The 17311-nt window shown below is 40.2% G+C and overlaps 1 protein-coding gene across 1 annotated transcript; it reads left to right on the top strand.

Moving 5' to 3' along the window:
• The first annotated feature begins 6557 nt into the window (after positions 1-6557).
• On the top strand, positions 6558-16572 carry LOC117538367 (sacsin-like). Its single transcript, XM_034203981.1, is given in 2 exon segments — positions 6558-6921; positions 7012-16572. Coding segments are annotated over 2 exon segments (7974 nt in total). The 5' UTR covers positions 6558-6770; the 3' UTR covers positions 14835-16572.
• The last annotated feature ends 739 nt before the right edge of the window (positions 16573-17311 follow it).

Raw genomic sequence — 17311 nt, 5'->3', positions numbered from 1 at the left:
ACGATTACAATTTTTAATCAGATTAATCACAGTTTAAAAATTAATTAACCATGATTAATCACCATTCGAACTATGTCCAAAATATGCCATTTATTTATGCATATTGTTGTGGGAATGGAAAGATAAATGAAAGAAGGCGGATATATCCATTTCACATACAGTATCTATGTTTATTATAAAAAAATTCTGCGTGTCAAAATGAAAGACAACCCACACACCTATCAATCATCAAACCGCGGGGTCTTAATTCATTACGTGTTGATTTCTATCAACGGGGGAGTACTTCAGGAAAGTCGATGGGGGGGGGGGGGGGCGGCTAGTGGAGTACTTCGTGACCACAGAGTGTGAACGTTGTGATCAGCTGTTTTAGCGCAGTTCTCCAGTGAAGGGGGGGGGGGGGAGTCTCCCTCCGTAGCCGGTTGGCGTAGTTTTGGCACAATTCCGTTGTACAGACCGACGTTAACAGCAGCCCTGTCTGTGCACACGGAGACCGACTCTGTCGTCCGGTGATCTAACCGCCTTCTGGAAAAGCTTCACAAGTACGTCGGTACGCAAATGCGCTTTGTGACACAAGTGACGGTACGCATTTCAGAGAGATTACGCACATAACCTGCGTACCAGTTATGTGCGTAATCTCCTGTACTACAGCAAAAGTATTCTCCGTCGGGACTTCCTGCAACAACACCACGCCGTTATCAAAGATGTTCTATTGAGAAGACGATCACTACGTGACAAAAGTTTTCAAAACTGTGGCTACTGAAATCAATCTTACTAACTGCTGTCTGTGCAATTTACTCCGCGCGAGTTGGCAGACTTTATTTTGCTTCCTTTAACATTATTTTTCATGGTGGGGCTAAGCCATTTCTTGGTATGGGTGTAACTTACCCCAGCCATACCCTGGCGCTGCCACTGGTGGCACGTATGGGGCGGGCCATTCTGCACATGCGTTAAATGCGTTAAATATTTTAACGCAATTAATTCAAAAAATTAATTACCGCCGTTAACGCGATAATTTTGACAGCACTAGTACAGACTAAACTGTCAAAAACAATAGGTATTTTGTATCATACTAAGAAGATTCTTGAAACAAATATACTTTTTATAACAGTCTATTTCTCCCTTACCTTTAATACTGCTCCGAAATATGGGGAAACACGTACTCAACAAATCTACAAAAAATAATAACATCCCAAAAAAAAGTATTACGAATGGTCTGTGGTGTTGGTATATATTTAAAAAAAACTCAATCTATTAAAATGTGTTGAGATAGTACAGCTTAAAACAGTACTGATTATGCACAACATTTTCCATAACAAAATGCCTAATAACATTCAAAAGCAGTTCCAAACCACAGCGTGAACATATGAATGTAAAAAAAGTCACTTGAAAATAAGTGTTCACAATGTCTATATGCATATATTATTATTATTATTATTATTATTATTATTATTAATTTGCCAAGTGCATGACGTACCTATGTATATAGTATTTTAATTTCCAAAAAAAGTTGTTGAAACTGCTATTGACATGTGCAGAAAATGACCCTATATCTAGTTTTCGTATATGCATTTATTGTTTTCCTGCCCTAACTTTTATTTAATTTTTTCTCCTGTTTTCTTTATTTCTTTGTACTCCTTCATTTCTATACATTGTTGACGCAATAATGCCGCTGTATTAGGATGATGCACGGGAGGGCTACTTTCCACAAGTTATGCTTCAGCCCTCCTGCTTCTACTAATTTTGTTCATCTTTGTGTGTATGAATTAAACTTTTTTTGTTTTTCGGATGAATAAAAAAATAAAAAAATACTTTCAGCTTGGGGGCCCCCTAGTGGCCGCGGGGGCCCTATGCCCCTGCATAGTCCGCATATAGGAAGAAACGGCCCTGGTGTGAGGTGTTCAGTAGTGAATGTGAGAGTATTTCAGTAGTGTGTGTGCAAGGCCAGATGTTTTCAGTAGTGTGTGTGCGAGGTGAGTTTGAATTTTGGCCTACACGGCCCTTCATATCGCAGGCTTCGCCCCATTTAAGGCAATTTCTGCATTTTATGTTACCTGTAACATATACAGTAAACTGTAGTCACCTATAGGGATGCATATCGTTGACATTTTTACGATACCGATACCACTGAACGATACCGATACTCAACCGATACATATCGTGATACTTTTAAAATGTGTCATCCCACAATTACTCCCATGAAGCGCTTTACGATATAGTTAACATGTCAAATGAATATTAAATTCAATTGTGGGACTTCTTGGACCTTTTAGTACTGAACAAACAATGAAAAATACATAAGAAATATGAAGAAAACCGATTATGGAATATCTTTTATAACACCCGCCATCAGATGTGCCGCGTGAATAGCACATCTTGTCAATGCAAACAGACCGTTATAGCACCGTTATAATTAATGTTAAACCTGAGATTCGACTAGAGAACAAATACATAATAGAATAATGGTCATGAGATCACAACAAATCTCATCTTTAAAATCAACATTTACCTTCACTGGTGAGAGAAAACAAATCCCATCACAGTCCTTTTTATGGGACTTTTACCTTTCTAGTATTGAACAAACAATGAAAAATACATAAAATATGAAGAAAAACGATTATGCAATCTAATTTATAACACCCGCCATCACGGGCCACGGACTCACTTTTAAAATTAATTAAAAAAAAAAAAAAGTATCGAAACCGGATCTGATTTCGGTACGGTATTCCGTAGCCACCAGTAACCGGTATTTCGGTAATACCGGATACCGGTATGCATCCCTAAGTCACCACATTACACTACACACCACAAAATTACTATATTACTGAAATCAATCAAAGGTTCTCAATTTGAAATGTAGAGCACTGCAAAAGCAGAAAACACATGTTTACACCCTCAGCCTTTCCTATATTTCTAGCCCATTTAGCATGGATAGCATCCAAAACAAGCAATTATTATTATTAGAGAGACTGAAAAAAATTAAAGAACATGCACAAATGCTCTGATCTAATGTTTAAAGCACTTTTTTTTCTTGAAAGGTCCTGCTCTCTATGCATACAACAATGCAGCCTTCACTGATGAGGACTGGGAGGGAATTCAGATGGCAGGGAGGAGTGTCAAGCGCAATGACCCAAACAAAGTTGGGAGGTTTGGAATCGGCTTCAACTCTGTTTACCACATAACAGGTAAAACTACATAAAGATACAGATTGTTTCAGTTTGAGTCCTTAGAGAAAATGCAGAGTTACTAAATATGACAATGTTGATCCACTTTCTTCACAGATGTGCCCAGTATATTCAGTTCAAATCACCTCGGCATGATGGACCCCCAGGAAAAAATATTTGGAAAAGGAAATAGTGGTTTTTTGTGGTCTTTGGATGATACAAAACACCAGGAAGCTCTAATAGAGATGCATGACCAGTTCCAACCTTTTCGAGATATAGTTTCGCTTGTTGGCAGAAAAGAATGGTCAACAGTCATCAACGAGGATCAACACTTTGACGGGACAATTTTCAGGTTCCCTTTGCGCAAAGAGGTATCAGATATTTCAGATAATCTCTATGACTCTGACAGGGTGGTTGAGCTTTTTGATAGCTTCATTGCGGATGCAGATTTAAGTCTCCTGTTCCTGAAAAACGTGACCTCTGTTTCCTTGATACATATCAACATCGATGGCACCGTTAAAACCAGACTTGAAGTGAAATCCTCAATATCCACAGATGTCGTTCTGGAGTCAGAAGACGATTCAATCATTGAGAGTTCAACAAGATTCAAAGTAATAACCCTCAACTCAGAAGACCACAAAGAAACAAAATGGCTTTTAACAACATGTACCATGAAAGAAGGAAATGTAGAACATCTTGATTCACTTGCGAAAAAGTTGAGCTTTTTCCCTCAAGTTGACTTGGCATTCCCTTGTGGTGAGAAGAGAGACAGTAGTGAGAGCAGATTGAGCTGCTTTCTCCCCCTACCAAACAATGAATCCAATAAGACCGGATTCCCAGTTTATATCAACGCGTGTTTTGGCCTCACAGACAACAGAAGAGAGATCAAGTGGCAAGAGGAAGACCAGCAACATGACGAACATGCGGTGTGGAATGAATTGCTGATGAAGGAGGTGCTTCCACAGGCATACATCATGATCATTCAAGATGCTATCAAGCTTGCACAACAAGATAATCTGCCTGTCTCTTCAGTGTACGATCTGTGGCCAGATATTGCCCAGATAAAGCACAAACGCAAATGGTATGCCGTTGCTCTGGATGTTCTTGATCACTTATTCAGGCAGAATGTGGCTGTCCTCTCTCTTGCCAAAGATGAAAGAGAGTTTATCACTCCATCAGAAGCTGTGTTCCCCTGTAATGCTCCAACAAGCAGTGACATATTGGCTGCAATTAAAAGGACTTTGGTTTCCTGTGGAGAAAATCTTGTCACCTTACCAGGTAGTGTTGCAAGCGCTATAGATGAGGCCTATCCACACCGAGACACCCTAAAACACGTGACTCCAGCTTTCATAAGGGGCTCGCTCCGCAGGATTGACGTGCACACTATCTCTAAACATGACAAACTCTGCCTTTTGGAGTTCATTTTAAGTGATGAAAAATACAGAGAACTGGAAGGTCTTCAGCTGCTTCCGCTCAACGATGGCTCTTTCAAATCGTTCACAGACAGAGAGGAGGACACTGCTTTGATTGACAGCAATGCATTTCCAAGGTAGGTTTATTTTCTTTTTAGATGTTTTTTCTCTTCTATTTACTACTAATTTAAAGGTCCCATGACATGCTTTTCTGGTTTTTACCCGTCCCCTTGTGTGTTATTTAGTTTTTTTTAATGCATGTAAACGGTCTGCAGTCACAAACCCTCAAAGTACACCATGTAGCGAGTAAAACTCCAACACAGAAAATACCTGTCTATGCTGCCCCAGAACGCCTCGTTGGAGATTTTTCTTTTTCCATTTTTATTTTCTTGGGTATAGTGACATATTTGGTATAGTGACGTAACGGCTCCGCGGACTTCCTCACACACACACACACACACACTCAATCTTTTCTCAGCTGCAGCTCCGGATTTCTCAGGCTGAACTCAGCCTGAGACGGCGGGACGCGTCGAGGCTCGGCCTGGGCTCGGCCTGAGCACACACAGACTCACAGCCTGTGGGTTGTGTGTGTGTGTGTGTGTGTGTGTGTGTGTGTGTGTGTGTGTGTGTGTGTGTGTGTGTGTGTGTGTGTGTGTGTGTGTGTGTGTGTGTGTGTGTGTGTGTGTGTGTGTGTGTGTGTGTGTGTGTGTGTGTGTCAGCTCACACTGTCCGCTCCAGCAGCGAGCCCCGCAACGTCCCGTCAACACGGCACCCAGACCCAGGGGCGGACTGGCCATCTGGAGAATCACAGAACGGCCGGTCATCATGGGCCGTTTACGGCCGGCACCGCCCTTGTGTGTGGCATCATTGAAGTTGCGCTGACAGGCGACAGAGGTCCACCGTTTCCCCGCAGCGAGCCTACCCCCCCCCCGTTGACAGTTAACTAGCCCCCCCCCACCCCGTTGACAATTTGCAGCATTCTCATCTGTTTGTCATTGCTGGTGTCATTTTCTGGTTGCTAACGCCATTGTAACACATAATCACTGATGTTCCGCTGTAACGGTGGTGGACTCATCAGAACAGAGTGGGCGAGCTGACCAATCAGAGCACAGTGGGCTCATAGGGAGGGGGAGGGGGGGGGGGCAGGAGCTCCAACAAGCAGGACAGAGAGTGAATACACATACTATAAAGTAGGGATGCTCCGATCGCCAATTTCGGGGCCGATCGCCGGAATCAGTATCGGCCGATACCGATCGAGTGGGCGGGGCCTAAATGGAAGATTTAAACATCACTTTGAATCTTCCATTTAAAGTGATGTTTAAAACTCAGTTAATGGGGCTCATTCACTGGAGCTTCCACAAACAACAATCAACTTAATTATTACATTCAAATGATGTACATTATTCAAGTTTACATTCACTTTGGATAATAACACGGGAGAAATGAGCGGAAGCACTCTCTTTTCCTCTCTCCCTCTCTCTTTCCCCCCCTCTCTCCCCCTCTCTCCCTCTCCTGACAGCCTGTCAGTATCTCATGCAGCTCACTGATACAGTAATGAGTGACCCGACAGTGAAGAATAAATATATTTATAACTAGTTTAGCTTGTTCCAGAGGTAGATAAAATAGCTAAGTGTGTTAGGTCTAACTCTTGTGTGTTTCGCTCCGCTTACCGGTCCGGCGGGCGGAGCTGCAGGATTTCTGCTTCACACACACGTTGCATACCGCTAATTTACTGTCTTTTTCGGACACCTTAAAATAATGCCAGACCGGTGAAGCCATTTTGGCGAGCTTGTTTTGCCGCACACAGAGAAAAGTGTCATGTATTTTACGTCATGTGATCGGCTCTCGCGATCGGCTCTCGCGATCGGCATGTTTAGAGAGCACCGATCGATCGGTAGGGAGTGAATATCGGCCAATCTCGATCGGTGACCGATCGATCGGAGCATCCCTACTATAAAGAGATGCTGTATGAGAAACCAATGTGATTTTGGAACATTGAACAATGTAAATCTATTCTAGTAGACCTCAACAATGGAATTATGATCAGTAGAAATGGCCATGTCATGGGACCTTTTAAACCAATTACATCTATATTAAGTTTAAATATTGCCCAAATCCAATCTTAGAATTAGTACAGATTGATAAAAACAATACAATTGTATTTATTGGAAAATATATTTAATGCATCTCAACTTAAATGATATACAAATGTCTTTGTTTTTGTTACATGCCGATTCAACAAATGTATCCTTTGTCCAGAGTCTTGCTACCATTCTGCAAACACCTCTTCATCCCCGATGATCTCCGTCCAGCCTGCAGTGCCCACCTGAAAGAACTGGCCAGAGAAAGTAAGACGGATCATTTTATAGTATATTGATTTAAAAATGCATAACATCTGTCATGTTTTCACTCACTATGTATTTAAACCAATTTTCCAGATATTTTCAAGGTCATCAACATTGATGAAAAACGGGTGGCTGAATATACAAAGAGGTTTTTGCCACAGGACTGGAAGCAGATGAGCAAGGGGCATGTTACCTGGGATGTCAGCAGCAATCAACATCCACCTTTAGAGTGGCTCCAAGAGTTCTGGACATTTCTCAACACTCACTTCAAAGAGTTAAGTAATTTCATTGGATTGCCATTGATACCAGTCAGTCCCCTGTCAGTCAGTCAGCCAGTATCACTAGCTATACTAGAGCAGAAGACAACCTTAATTTTTCAGAAAAGGAAGCAGATGCACTTGCCAGAAAAAATAACTGAGTTGGTGAGCAAACTTGGTGCCACAGCGGTAAGAGAAAACGACTGGCTCAAACACGAAGACCTTGACTCATATGTGCTGTGCCCATCTCCAAGGAGTGTCATGAAAGTATTGGTGAACCTAGATTCTCAGAATCTCATCAGAGATCTCAAAACTGCCTCTCACGGAGCACGAGAAGAACTGAAAGATTATCTCTCTCGTCTTGATTGTCTCTCAGTCACTGAGAAAGATTTACTCTCAAAGTTGCCTCTGTTTCAAACCATGAATGGATCATGTGTTGCAGCTCAATCAAAGCAGGCCGTGCTTCTGATGTCTGGTCTAAAAGTACCAACAGATTTCCCTATGCCTGATTCAGTTGTGCGGTGTGCAACTGAGGCTGATCACAGACTGTTACAGCTGCTCAAAGTTAAACTTTTGGACACTGCTGAAGCAGCTCATCTCCTTATTGACTGTATTGAGAGCAGGGCTTGCAGAAGAGAAGACACTGAGAAAATCATGACTTGGATTTTACAGGATGGAGCTATCCTTTTCTCTCAAAATCAGACCTTGAAACACAGATGTAAGGATTTGAGCTTCATTGAAGTGAATGGAGAACTGAAAAAACCCTCAGCCTTTTTTGATCCAAAAATTAAAACCTTTAAAGTCATTTTCGAGTCAGATTTCTTCCCTCCACCTCTTTACACTGGCACATCGCAGATGCTTCAAAGCCTAACTGATCTTGGCTTACTAAACCAAGAAGTAGATGTGTCACCGGAGCACTTCTTGCATGCTGCCACACTGATTGACAAAGCGGATGTTGACTCTCAAACTGAGGCTCTTAATAGAGCTCAGGTGCTCTTGAAGATGTTGGATACTAATGATCTACTGTTTAAGTTTTCTCCTGAGCAGCTTCATTGCATCAAAATGCTAAAATGGATCCCATGTACTAAGCCTGGTAATGATAACACGTACGGCAATGACACATCTCAGAGAAGTTGTTTCTTCTGCCCTGATGAAACAAGACATTCTGATTATGCGGACATTGTTGAGCATGTAATGCCTCTGGGTACTTTCAGTGACAGAGTTAGCAGCCAACTTGGTCTCAAACGCCTACCCCCACCTGAAAAAGTGATAGAGAATTTGTCTGCTCTGACATCAAAAGCACAGAAAATGACTGATCCTGACACAAATGTGGATTTTAAAAGAAAGCTGCATAGCATTTACAAACACATGCAAGACCACATAAATGAATTTTCAAGAAAGATGAAAAAGGATACACACTGGCTGTGGAGCGACGACCAGTTTGTATCACCACAGGATCTGGTTCTAGACTACCCACAAAATCTTGATCTGAGTTCTTATATTAGGAAGGTTCCAAATGAATTTTTGCCATACAAGAAGTTGCTTCAGGAGTTTGGACTAAAAACATTTACAACAAGTCAGTTTCCAACTGTGCTGCAGGAAATACACACTCAACATGGCAACAAGACCCTGCCAGAGAAAGACCTTTTGATTTGTCTCACAATTCTCAGAGGAATATATGAGGCCAAAGATGAGACAACCAACTGTCTGATACCCAATGAACATGATGTTCTACAACCTGCAAGTAAGATGTTTTTCAATGACAGCCCATGGATGGCAGTTGATCCAGGTGTGACATTATGTCACAAGGATATCCAACGTGCTATGGCTTGTCACTTTGGAATTAAAACAACAAGGCATGATACCCTGCAAAACTATACAGTTGAGAACATTTCACCATTTGCTTTTCATTTTGAACAGCAGGAACAACTAACTGTTCGAATTAAAAACTTAATTTCAGCCTATCCATCAAAGAAAGATATCCTTAAAGAGCTTATCCAAAATGCTGATGATGCAGAGGCAACTGAAATTCACTTTGTTTGGGACAAACGACAGCATGGCACAGAAAAAACATTTGGAAAGAAATGGAACAAACTGCAGGGTCCAGCACTGTGTGTTTTCAACAACAAAGTGTTTTCTGATGATGACCTGAAGGGCATCCAACAGCTGGGAGAAGGAGGAAAGCGCAACTCTCCAGGGAAGACAGGGAAATACGGAGTAGGATTCAACTCTGTTTACCATCTGACTGACTGCCCCTCCATCCTCACTGGAGATAAACTACTCTGCATTTCTGATCCCAATCAAAAATTCATTGAAAGTCATTCAGACAAACCACCAGCTGGCACTGGCTATAAACTAGCTGACACTTTTAAGAACATGTACATGGATGTCTACAAATCCTTTCTTCCAGACAAATTTCCCCTGAAAGATGGCACCATGTTCAGATTGCCCTTAAGGATCGGTACCATGGCAAACAGCTCTAAAATATCACAGCAGGGAGTCACAGACCATGACATGAATGAACTTTGCTCTGCACTCTCTGAAGATCCTGAAGGACTGATTCTGTTTCTGAAAAACATCTGCAAAATAGAGGTCCATGAAATCAATGAACATTCAGGGATACTCAAAACAATCTTTATGGTTGAAAAAGACCTACCACAGATAAGCCGAGAAAGTAAAGAGGCTTTTGTTAAGCTTCAACAAAATGCGCTGCAATCTGACAAACCAATCACGCCAGACAAGGCTATATACAGTGCACTCATTTCAACCTCCGATAAAAGACAAAGAAAATGGATCATTGCAGAACAGTTTGGGACATTCAAAAACAGTGGCAAAGGAGATCAAACACTTCCAAAAAAACTTCCTCAAGCAGCAATAGCGGCGCTTGTGAGCTCAAAGGTCTCTGGTGAAGCCCCATCTAGCAACATGTGTTTTATTGGAGAAGCCTTTTGTTCACTTCCTTTGCCAGGAACAACTGGACTGCCAGTGCATGTCAACGCAAACTTTGAGGTAGATTCTGCCAGGAGAAGCCCTTGGAAAGAAGATGGGCAAAGTCTCAAATCTAACTGGAATGAATCTTTGAAACAGAATCTCATTGCTCCACTTTATGCTGATCTCCTTCAGTACATCTGCCACCACTTTGCAAAAAAGAAAACCACTTATGCAAGTCTTGAGTCATTCTATGTGGGCTTTTGGCCAAACGTGTCCAAACATGTTGGCCAGGATTGGCATAAAATGATACATGAGGTTTACAGATCAATCAAAGAAAAAGGTCTTGATGTGATTCCAGTTCTGAGGAGTTCAACACGCAATGTTGCAGGCCGAGAATTGAAGACATATTCTTTTGACTGGTGTAATGTCAGAGAAAATGAAACAACTAAGGCACCTTATCTCACACACTCGGAAACAGACGGGATAATACCAATTTTGGAAGATCTTGGAATGACATTGGTACCTTCTTTCATGCAAAATGTTTGGGAAAGCTTCAGAACCGCAGACATTGCAGTAAGAGATGTAAATCCTTCAAGTGTGCAGACTTTCCTCAGAGAAATAACCGTCAATGACCCGACCAGAACAGACAAGGATTTACCCCTGCCCATAACTGCCACCTTGATCAGAGATGGAAAAAGATGTTCTGAGCTCTTGAGTTTCTTCTTAAAAGACTTTAAAAAGACAGCAGAAGACAACTCCATTACACTCAATGGACTTCCACTTCTTCTCACAAGTGATAACGTTTTGAGAGTGTTTGACTCCAAATCTCCCAAGCTGATATCGAGTTATGAGAGTGTGTTCTTTGCCGACAAGGAACAATTTGCAGACTTTCAGACAAACGGAGAGAACATTGATGCTCTACAAACTTTAAACCTTGTCGAAAGATTGACAGTTCCCTGCGCAGCAAAATATCTGAAGCCGTTAATTCAGCAACTTCTTCAGAGCTGTGAAGTTGATCCACAAAGTGGTCTTCATGTCCCAAATAAGAGAATGTTGAAGTGGTTGAAATCACTTTGGAATTTCTTAACAAGTGAAATTAAACCTGCAACATCTAATGGTGATGAAGAAAGCCTGACATTAAGTGATGTTAGGCAGCTCTTCAGCGACTGCTGCATTTTACCTGTTATATGTCCAAGGTTGAACAACAAACACTTCCTGAAAACAATGAAAGACATGCCGAGTGTGATTAAGAGCACCTCTGGAGAGGACATATCAGGCATCCTTTTTAAACTTGGTTTTATGAAGCTTGAAAGTACATTCGTCTCTGAGATGCCTTTAGAACAATGCTTACTTATTTACTCTGAACTTATGGATGTGAATGTTAAAGGCTCTGTGTTGGAGCAGCTCTACAACATAAACCACTCAGAGTTTTCCAAGCTTTCAAATCAGGATTTGAAAGAGCTTCAGTGTGACCTGCAGTCTGGAGTATCCAAGTCCAAAGACAAACAAGAATATCAAAGAAAGCTAAAATCCTTGCCAATATTTGAAACTATACATGGTAAACGAGTAAGGATTGATGGACCTAAAGAGGTATTTATCGTCAACTGCACATATTCAAAGACATTTCCGGATTTGTTCTCCCTATCTGACAGCAACAGCATTTTTCTCCAAAACAGTACTGCAAACATCTGTCTAGCAGAAACATTGAAGATCCAAACCATGAATGATTTTAAATATTTCATGAAGTTTATTCTGCCTGTTGTACACACACTCACTGGGATGCAAAAGCTTCACTGCCTCAAACTCTTACTGACACCACAATTCATTCATTGTGAGTGTAGGGAAACAATCATCTCCTCAATGAAGACAGTGAAATTGATTGCCAATTCTCAAGGCACATTGGAGAAGGCATCATACTTCTTTGATGAGAATGTTGAGCTGTACAAAGAAATGTTGCCCCAAGAGAGGTTTGTACCTAAGAGATTTTGGACTGAGTTGTGTGAAGGGCTTTTTCTACCAGACCCAAAGAAGCTACTGAGAGACCTTGGAATGCATGTGCTGTCAACAGATTACATAATTCACTTTGCACACCAGTTAGAATCAGAAGCAAAAGGAAATGGTGACCTTAACGATTTGGAACCAAAGTCATCTTTAATATTCAAAGCAGCCTTGAATATACAGATTGAGGACAAGCGTGAAGAGAAAATGTTTCTGGAGGAAATGGCTGACATCAAGTTCCTTTTTCCTGTGAAAATTCAAAAAGAACTGCAAAACTTCCACCAACCATTTGTGGCTGAGAGAACTGCCGTTAAAATCAGGGGATCTTTGATAGACACTGAAGCCAAGCATCAAGAACTGGTTTGGTCCTCAATGCCAATTATACATCTACCTGTTTATAAGTCAGAGGAAGTCCTGGAAAGGATGAATAAAGCTGGAGCTCATGAACAACCACCGCCAAACTGTGTCACCAGTAACATGAGGAACATCTGTCAGTCGCCCTGTAAAGATCAAAAGTCGATCCAAACCCGTGCTGAGGTTTTTCGAAGTGCATATGAATACCTGCAAACAAACACGTTTGAAGTCCAAACATTGGCTGGTCTTCCTGTGGTTTTGGTTGAAAAAGACAAGGAACTTGCAAAGCCTGATGATACTTCTTTTTCACTCCCGCACGAGCGCGAGTTCAGACCGTATTTGTACAAAGTTTCTCCGAATGATGTGATCTTTTCAAAGTTCTTCAAGGAAATTGGTGTGAAGGACACACCTACAGCAGTGCAGTATTTTAATGTTCTGGTAGCAGTTTATGCTGATTCCTGTGAGAAACCTCATCTTAACCCAAACCAACAAAAAACTGTGAAACGTGCTGTTGAGCAGTTTTTCAGTTCAATCAAAACTGAAGAAAACCAGTCCCTTGTTGATAATTCAATGACTTTGTATCTTCCTGCAGTAGATGGTAAAGTATACCCATCCTGCAAACTCTACTACAATGATACAGTGTTTGAGAGCAAAAGGTTGGAAAAAGCGCTGGACAATAAGTTTTTGTTGCTTGAGAAACTAAGTGAGTGTCACTTAGGCAATGACGTGTATGAGCATCACCGGTTGCTGCGATTGCTGCCTCAAACTTTTAAGCCTAATATGCTGTCTCAATTCACTGAGGAGAAAGTAGTGGAATCAGACATGCAGCTTTGTGAACTTGGTGCTGACTGTGAATTTAGTGGATTGTTTGACAGACATTTGTCCTCAGAAGCATTTATACATGGACTCATTTGTCTTATCAGAGACCAGTCCCAGGGGGAAATAACACAAGATGATGCTACTGAGATGTGCAAGAAGACTTTTGGCAGCATTCAGATTGTCTGCTGCAATAGTCTAAAAACTGAGCTTTGGGTGAATCAACAACCACTACACCAGACTGCCTCACAAACCGATGTTTTTGTCAAACAAGAGCAACAAGGTTGCATATTTTACATGAAACACAACAACAACACGATTCATAAGGTGATAAGTGACGTCAATATGACATTGACAAAGGAGATTAATGCTCTTTTAGGTAACATATTGGAATCGAAACAGCTCCTGGTCCTCGTACACCTTCTCACGTGTGACAATATGCAAGATGTTCAGAAAACTCTGGCTAAGAATGGGATCCTGGACAGTGCTGAAACTCAAAGCATTTTCCGCAATCCACCAGCCCCTGCAACAGAAATCCTAGTGGAATGGCATGATTCGTTAGACATGAACATCCTCAATAACTTTGAAGAGGGCGAACATGTTGGCTACAGCACCAACAACAAGTATATCTATGCAGTTATTGTTGAAGAACTGCCTGGGCAGTCGGGACCATATTCACACAGATACAAAATAGAAATTGGAGACGATGAGCCCATTGAAGTCAGTTGTCTGAACCTGTATCAGTTTAAATGACAAAAGAAACCAGAACCTAAAGGAAGTTCCTCTTCTACGAGATCCTCACCAGCCTCTCTTGAAGAAGCTAAAATGGAAATTGACAAATGTTTAAAAGAGATTTGGACTCTTCCTGAGGAGGAAAAGCATAAAGCCATCAAACGACTTTACCTTAGATGGCATCCTGACAAAAACCTTGACTGCATACCTCTTGCCATTGAGGCATTCAAATACCTGCCGAATCAAATTGCTGAGCTCAGCAAAGGGAAGGGCAAAGGCAAAAATACAGGCTCATCTTATTCAAGCGGAAGATCAGATTTCAAGAACTTCTATGATGAATGGAATCAGGAGGCCAGGCATCACAGAAATGCTAGAGACGGATTCTCCAGAAGCAACCGTTCCTACAATTTTTGGACACATAATGAAAATGTCCTAAGGCCAAACAAAGAAGAGGCCCAACGCTGGAGAAGACAAGCTCGCTGTGATCTCGACGCAGCCTACAAAGACGTTAGTGGGGCGAGCACAGAGTGGTGTCTGTTCAAAGTCCATCAAGCAGTGGAAAAGTCTAAGAGAGATGGTCAGCATCCCACCAGCAGCTCCATTTTATCCCTTGCAGCAGAAGTTTCCCTCTACAACCTCAAACTGAGAGTTCTTCCTCAAATAGTGAGGAATCTGAAGGCGTTGGGAGTGGACGACAAAAAAACTCAGTATCCAAACTGCCATCCATTTCCCCATATTCCAAATGAGCAGTTCAAACCAGAGAATGCGTTGTTGGCACTGGAGAGCGCATCTGAGCTTCTGAGTTTAGTCGAGGAATATGTAAATTAAGGATTCAAGACAAACTGACACGTCATGTTGGTAGAGTAAATTTAGGTCTGTTCGACATGTAAAATGGCATTAGCCATATTCTTATATTAAAACATTACTCTGAAGAAAATAATAGTACCATTTGTTGAAAAGAACATATATCTGTCAAAATGCTGACATAAAATGTGTGTGTAATGTAGGGACTTTCTGAAGCCAATGAAAGGCCATTGTAATGTAAATATGATATTTTGAGTATTGTTGAAGTATTACCCATAGGCCCTCTATTATTTTGTTATGGAAATGAAACCAAGGAAGGTATATTTATGCAAAGTTATCGTTTATGACCACTCACTTGGGATCACTTTAAACTCTGTATTACTTGATTTAAAAAAAAAAAAAATGATTATTGTTCTACAAATGTACAACTACTCAAAGTCAGGTCCAATATAATATCTGTATGACTTTTCTTTTTACTATATTATCATTTATACCTATCCATTAGGTCCAATATAATCTCTGTTTTACTTATATATTATTACTTTATTTTAAATACTTTCTAAAAATGCAATTATAATTTTTTTTGTTCAGCATTGTTGTAAACATTTACAATTTCTAACTGTGACGACCAATATAATATATGTATGACTATTATAAAAATATCAATATATTTTTTCGCATGTTAACCTTTACACTGAGGACCAAAATGATCGCTGTATGACTTTTTCCTCACAGTTTTCTAAACACTGAGTTTCACTGAGTTATCAATAAGTCAAAGAAATAATGGCATAACCACAAATATATTAATTATTGAATATGATGTTATGTTCTGTTATCATTTATTACTACTTACTCAGGATCAATATAATCCCTGTACCACTTTTTTTGGAAAGTACAAATGCCACATTGAGTTTCTGAAGCCAATGAAAGGCCATTGTAATGGAAATGTAAATATGATATTTTGAGTATTGTTGAAGAGTTTTGACTACTCACTCAGGAGGACCGGCCCTCTATTATTTTGTTATGGAAATTAAACAAAGGAAGTTATATTTATGCAAAGTTATCGTTTATGACCACTGACTTGGGATCACTTTAAACTCTGTATTACTTTTAATTTTTTATTATTGTTCTACAAATATACAACTACTCAAAGTGTGACTTTTTATGAACATATCGAGATTTTCTTTGAAATGTTGTAAACGGTTAAAACTCACTGAGGTCCAATATAATATCTGTATGACTTTTCTTTTTACTTTATTATCATTTATACCTATCCATTAGGTCCAATATAACCTCTTTTTTACTTATATATTATTACTTTATTTTAAATACTTTCTAAAAATGCAAAAAAAAAAATGTTTGTTCAGCATTTTTATAAACATTTACAATTTCTAACTGTGAAGACCAATATAATATATGTATGACTGTTATAAAAATATCAAGATTTTTTTTGCATTTGGTTAACCTTTACACTGAGGACCAAAATGATCGCTGTATGACTTGTTCCTCACAGTTTTCTAAACACTGAGTTTCACTGAGTTATCAATAAGTCAAAGAAACAATGGCATAACCAGAAATATATTAATTATTGAATGTGATGTTCTGTTATCATGTATTACTACTTACTCAGGATCAATATAATCCCTGTTCTACTTTTTTTGGAAAGTACAAATGCCACATAATTGAGTTTCTTCACTATTACACTTTTGTGTTTGAATTTTTTACATCGATTAAAAAATGAAAATAAAGCAATTCAATCAAGGATTAAACGCCATGTCTTTTTTTTTTAAAATACCATAGTAAATGTGTCCAGGGCTAGACACTATCACTCAAACCTGGGAGTTGTTCTACCTCTGTCCTTTTCTATTATCTATATTGGCACTCCCTGGAAAAGGATAATCAGTTAGTTCTCTTTTATTGGGTTGCCACACTTGTTGCTTGAGGGAGATTTATGCAATACTGTCAATAATAAAAGATAACATTAAATATGTAGGCTAGAGCAGTGGTTCTCAACTGGTGGGTCGCGACCCAAAGGTGGGTCGCGGACCCGTTTCGATTGGGTCGCGGATGTGTGAGTGAAGAAAAGTTAAACTTTTATTTTGAAGGCCCGATTTTCTAACGCTGTGCATGCAGTCGGCGTTGGACTGGAAGCACCGGAGACCATAAACGGTTTTGAAAACTTCTGTCACAAAGTGATCATCTTCTCAATAAAATATCTTTGCTGATGTTTTTTCGAGTCTTCTGGCCAATCAGAATCAAGATTGTTGCCGGAAGTCCCCACGGAGAATAACTTTGCGGTAGAACTCTTCTTTATACATCCATGGTTACAACTTCAGATATAAATCAACACATAATGAAATATGACCCCCGGTCTGATGACTGACAGGTCACAGAACAATGGGAGCTATCTACCCTTACCCACAATTTAAAGTAAGTCACACAGACTATCTCCTCTTTACTCTTCTCGCAGCAAGATGTCAGAACAAAGTGAAAAACAAACA

This window comes from Gymnodraco acuticeps, unplaced genomic scaffold (genome assembly GCF_902827175.1).
Source record: "Gymnodraco acuticeps unplaced genomic scaffold, fGymAcu1.1, whole genome shotgun sequence".
Taxonomy (NCBI): domain Eukaryota; kingdom Metazoa; phylum Chordata; class Actinopteri; order Perciformes; family Bathydraconidae; genus Gymnodraco; species Gymnodraco acuticeps.
This window is presented reverse-complemented; position numbering and strand designations above follow the sequence as displayed.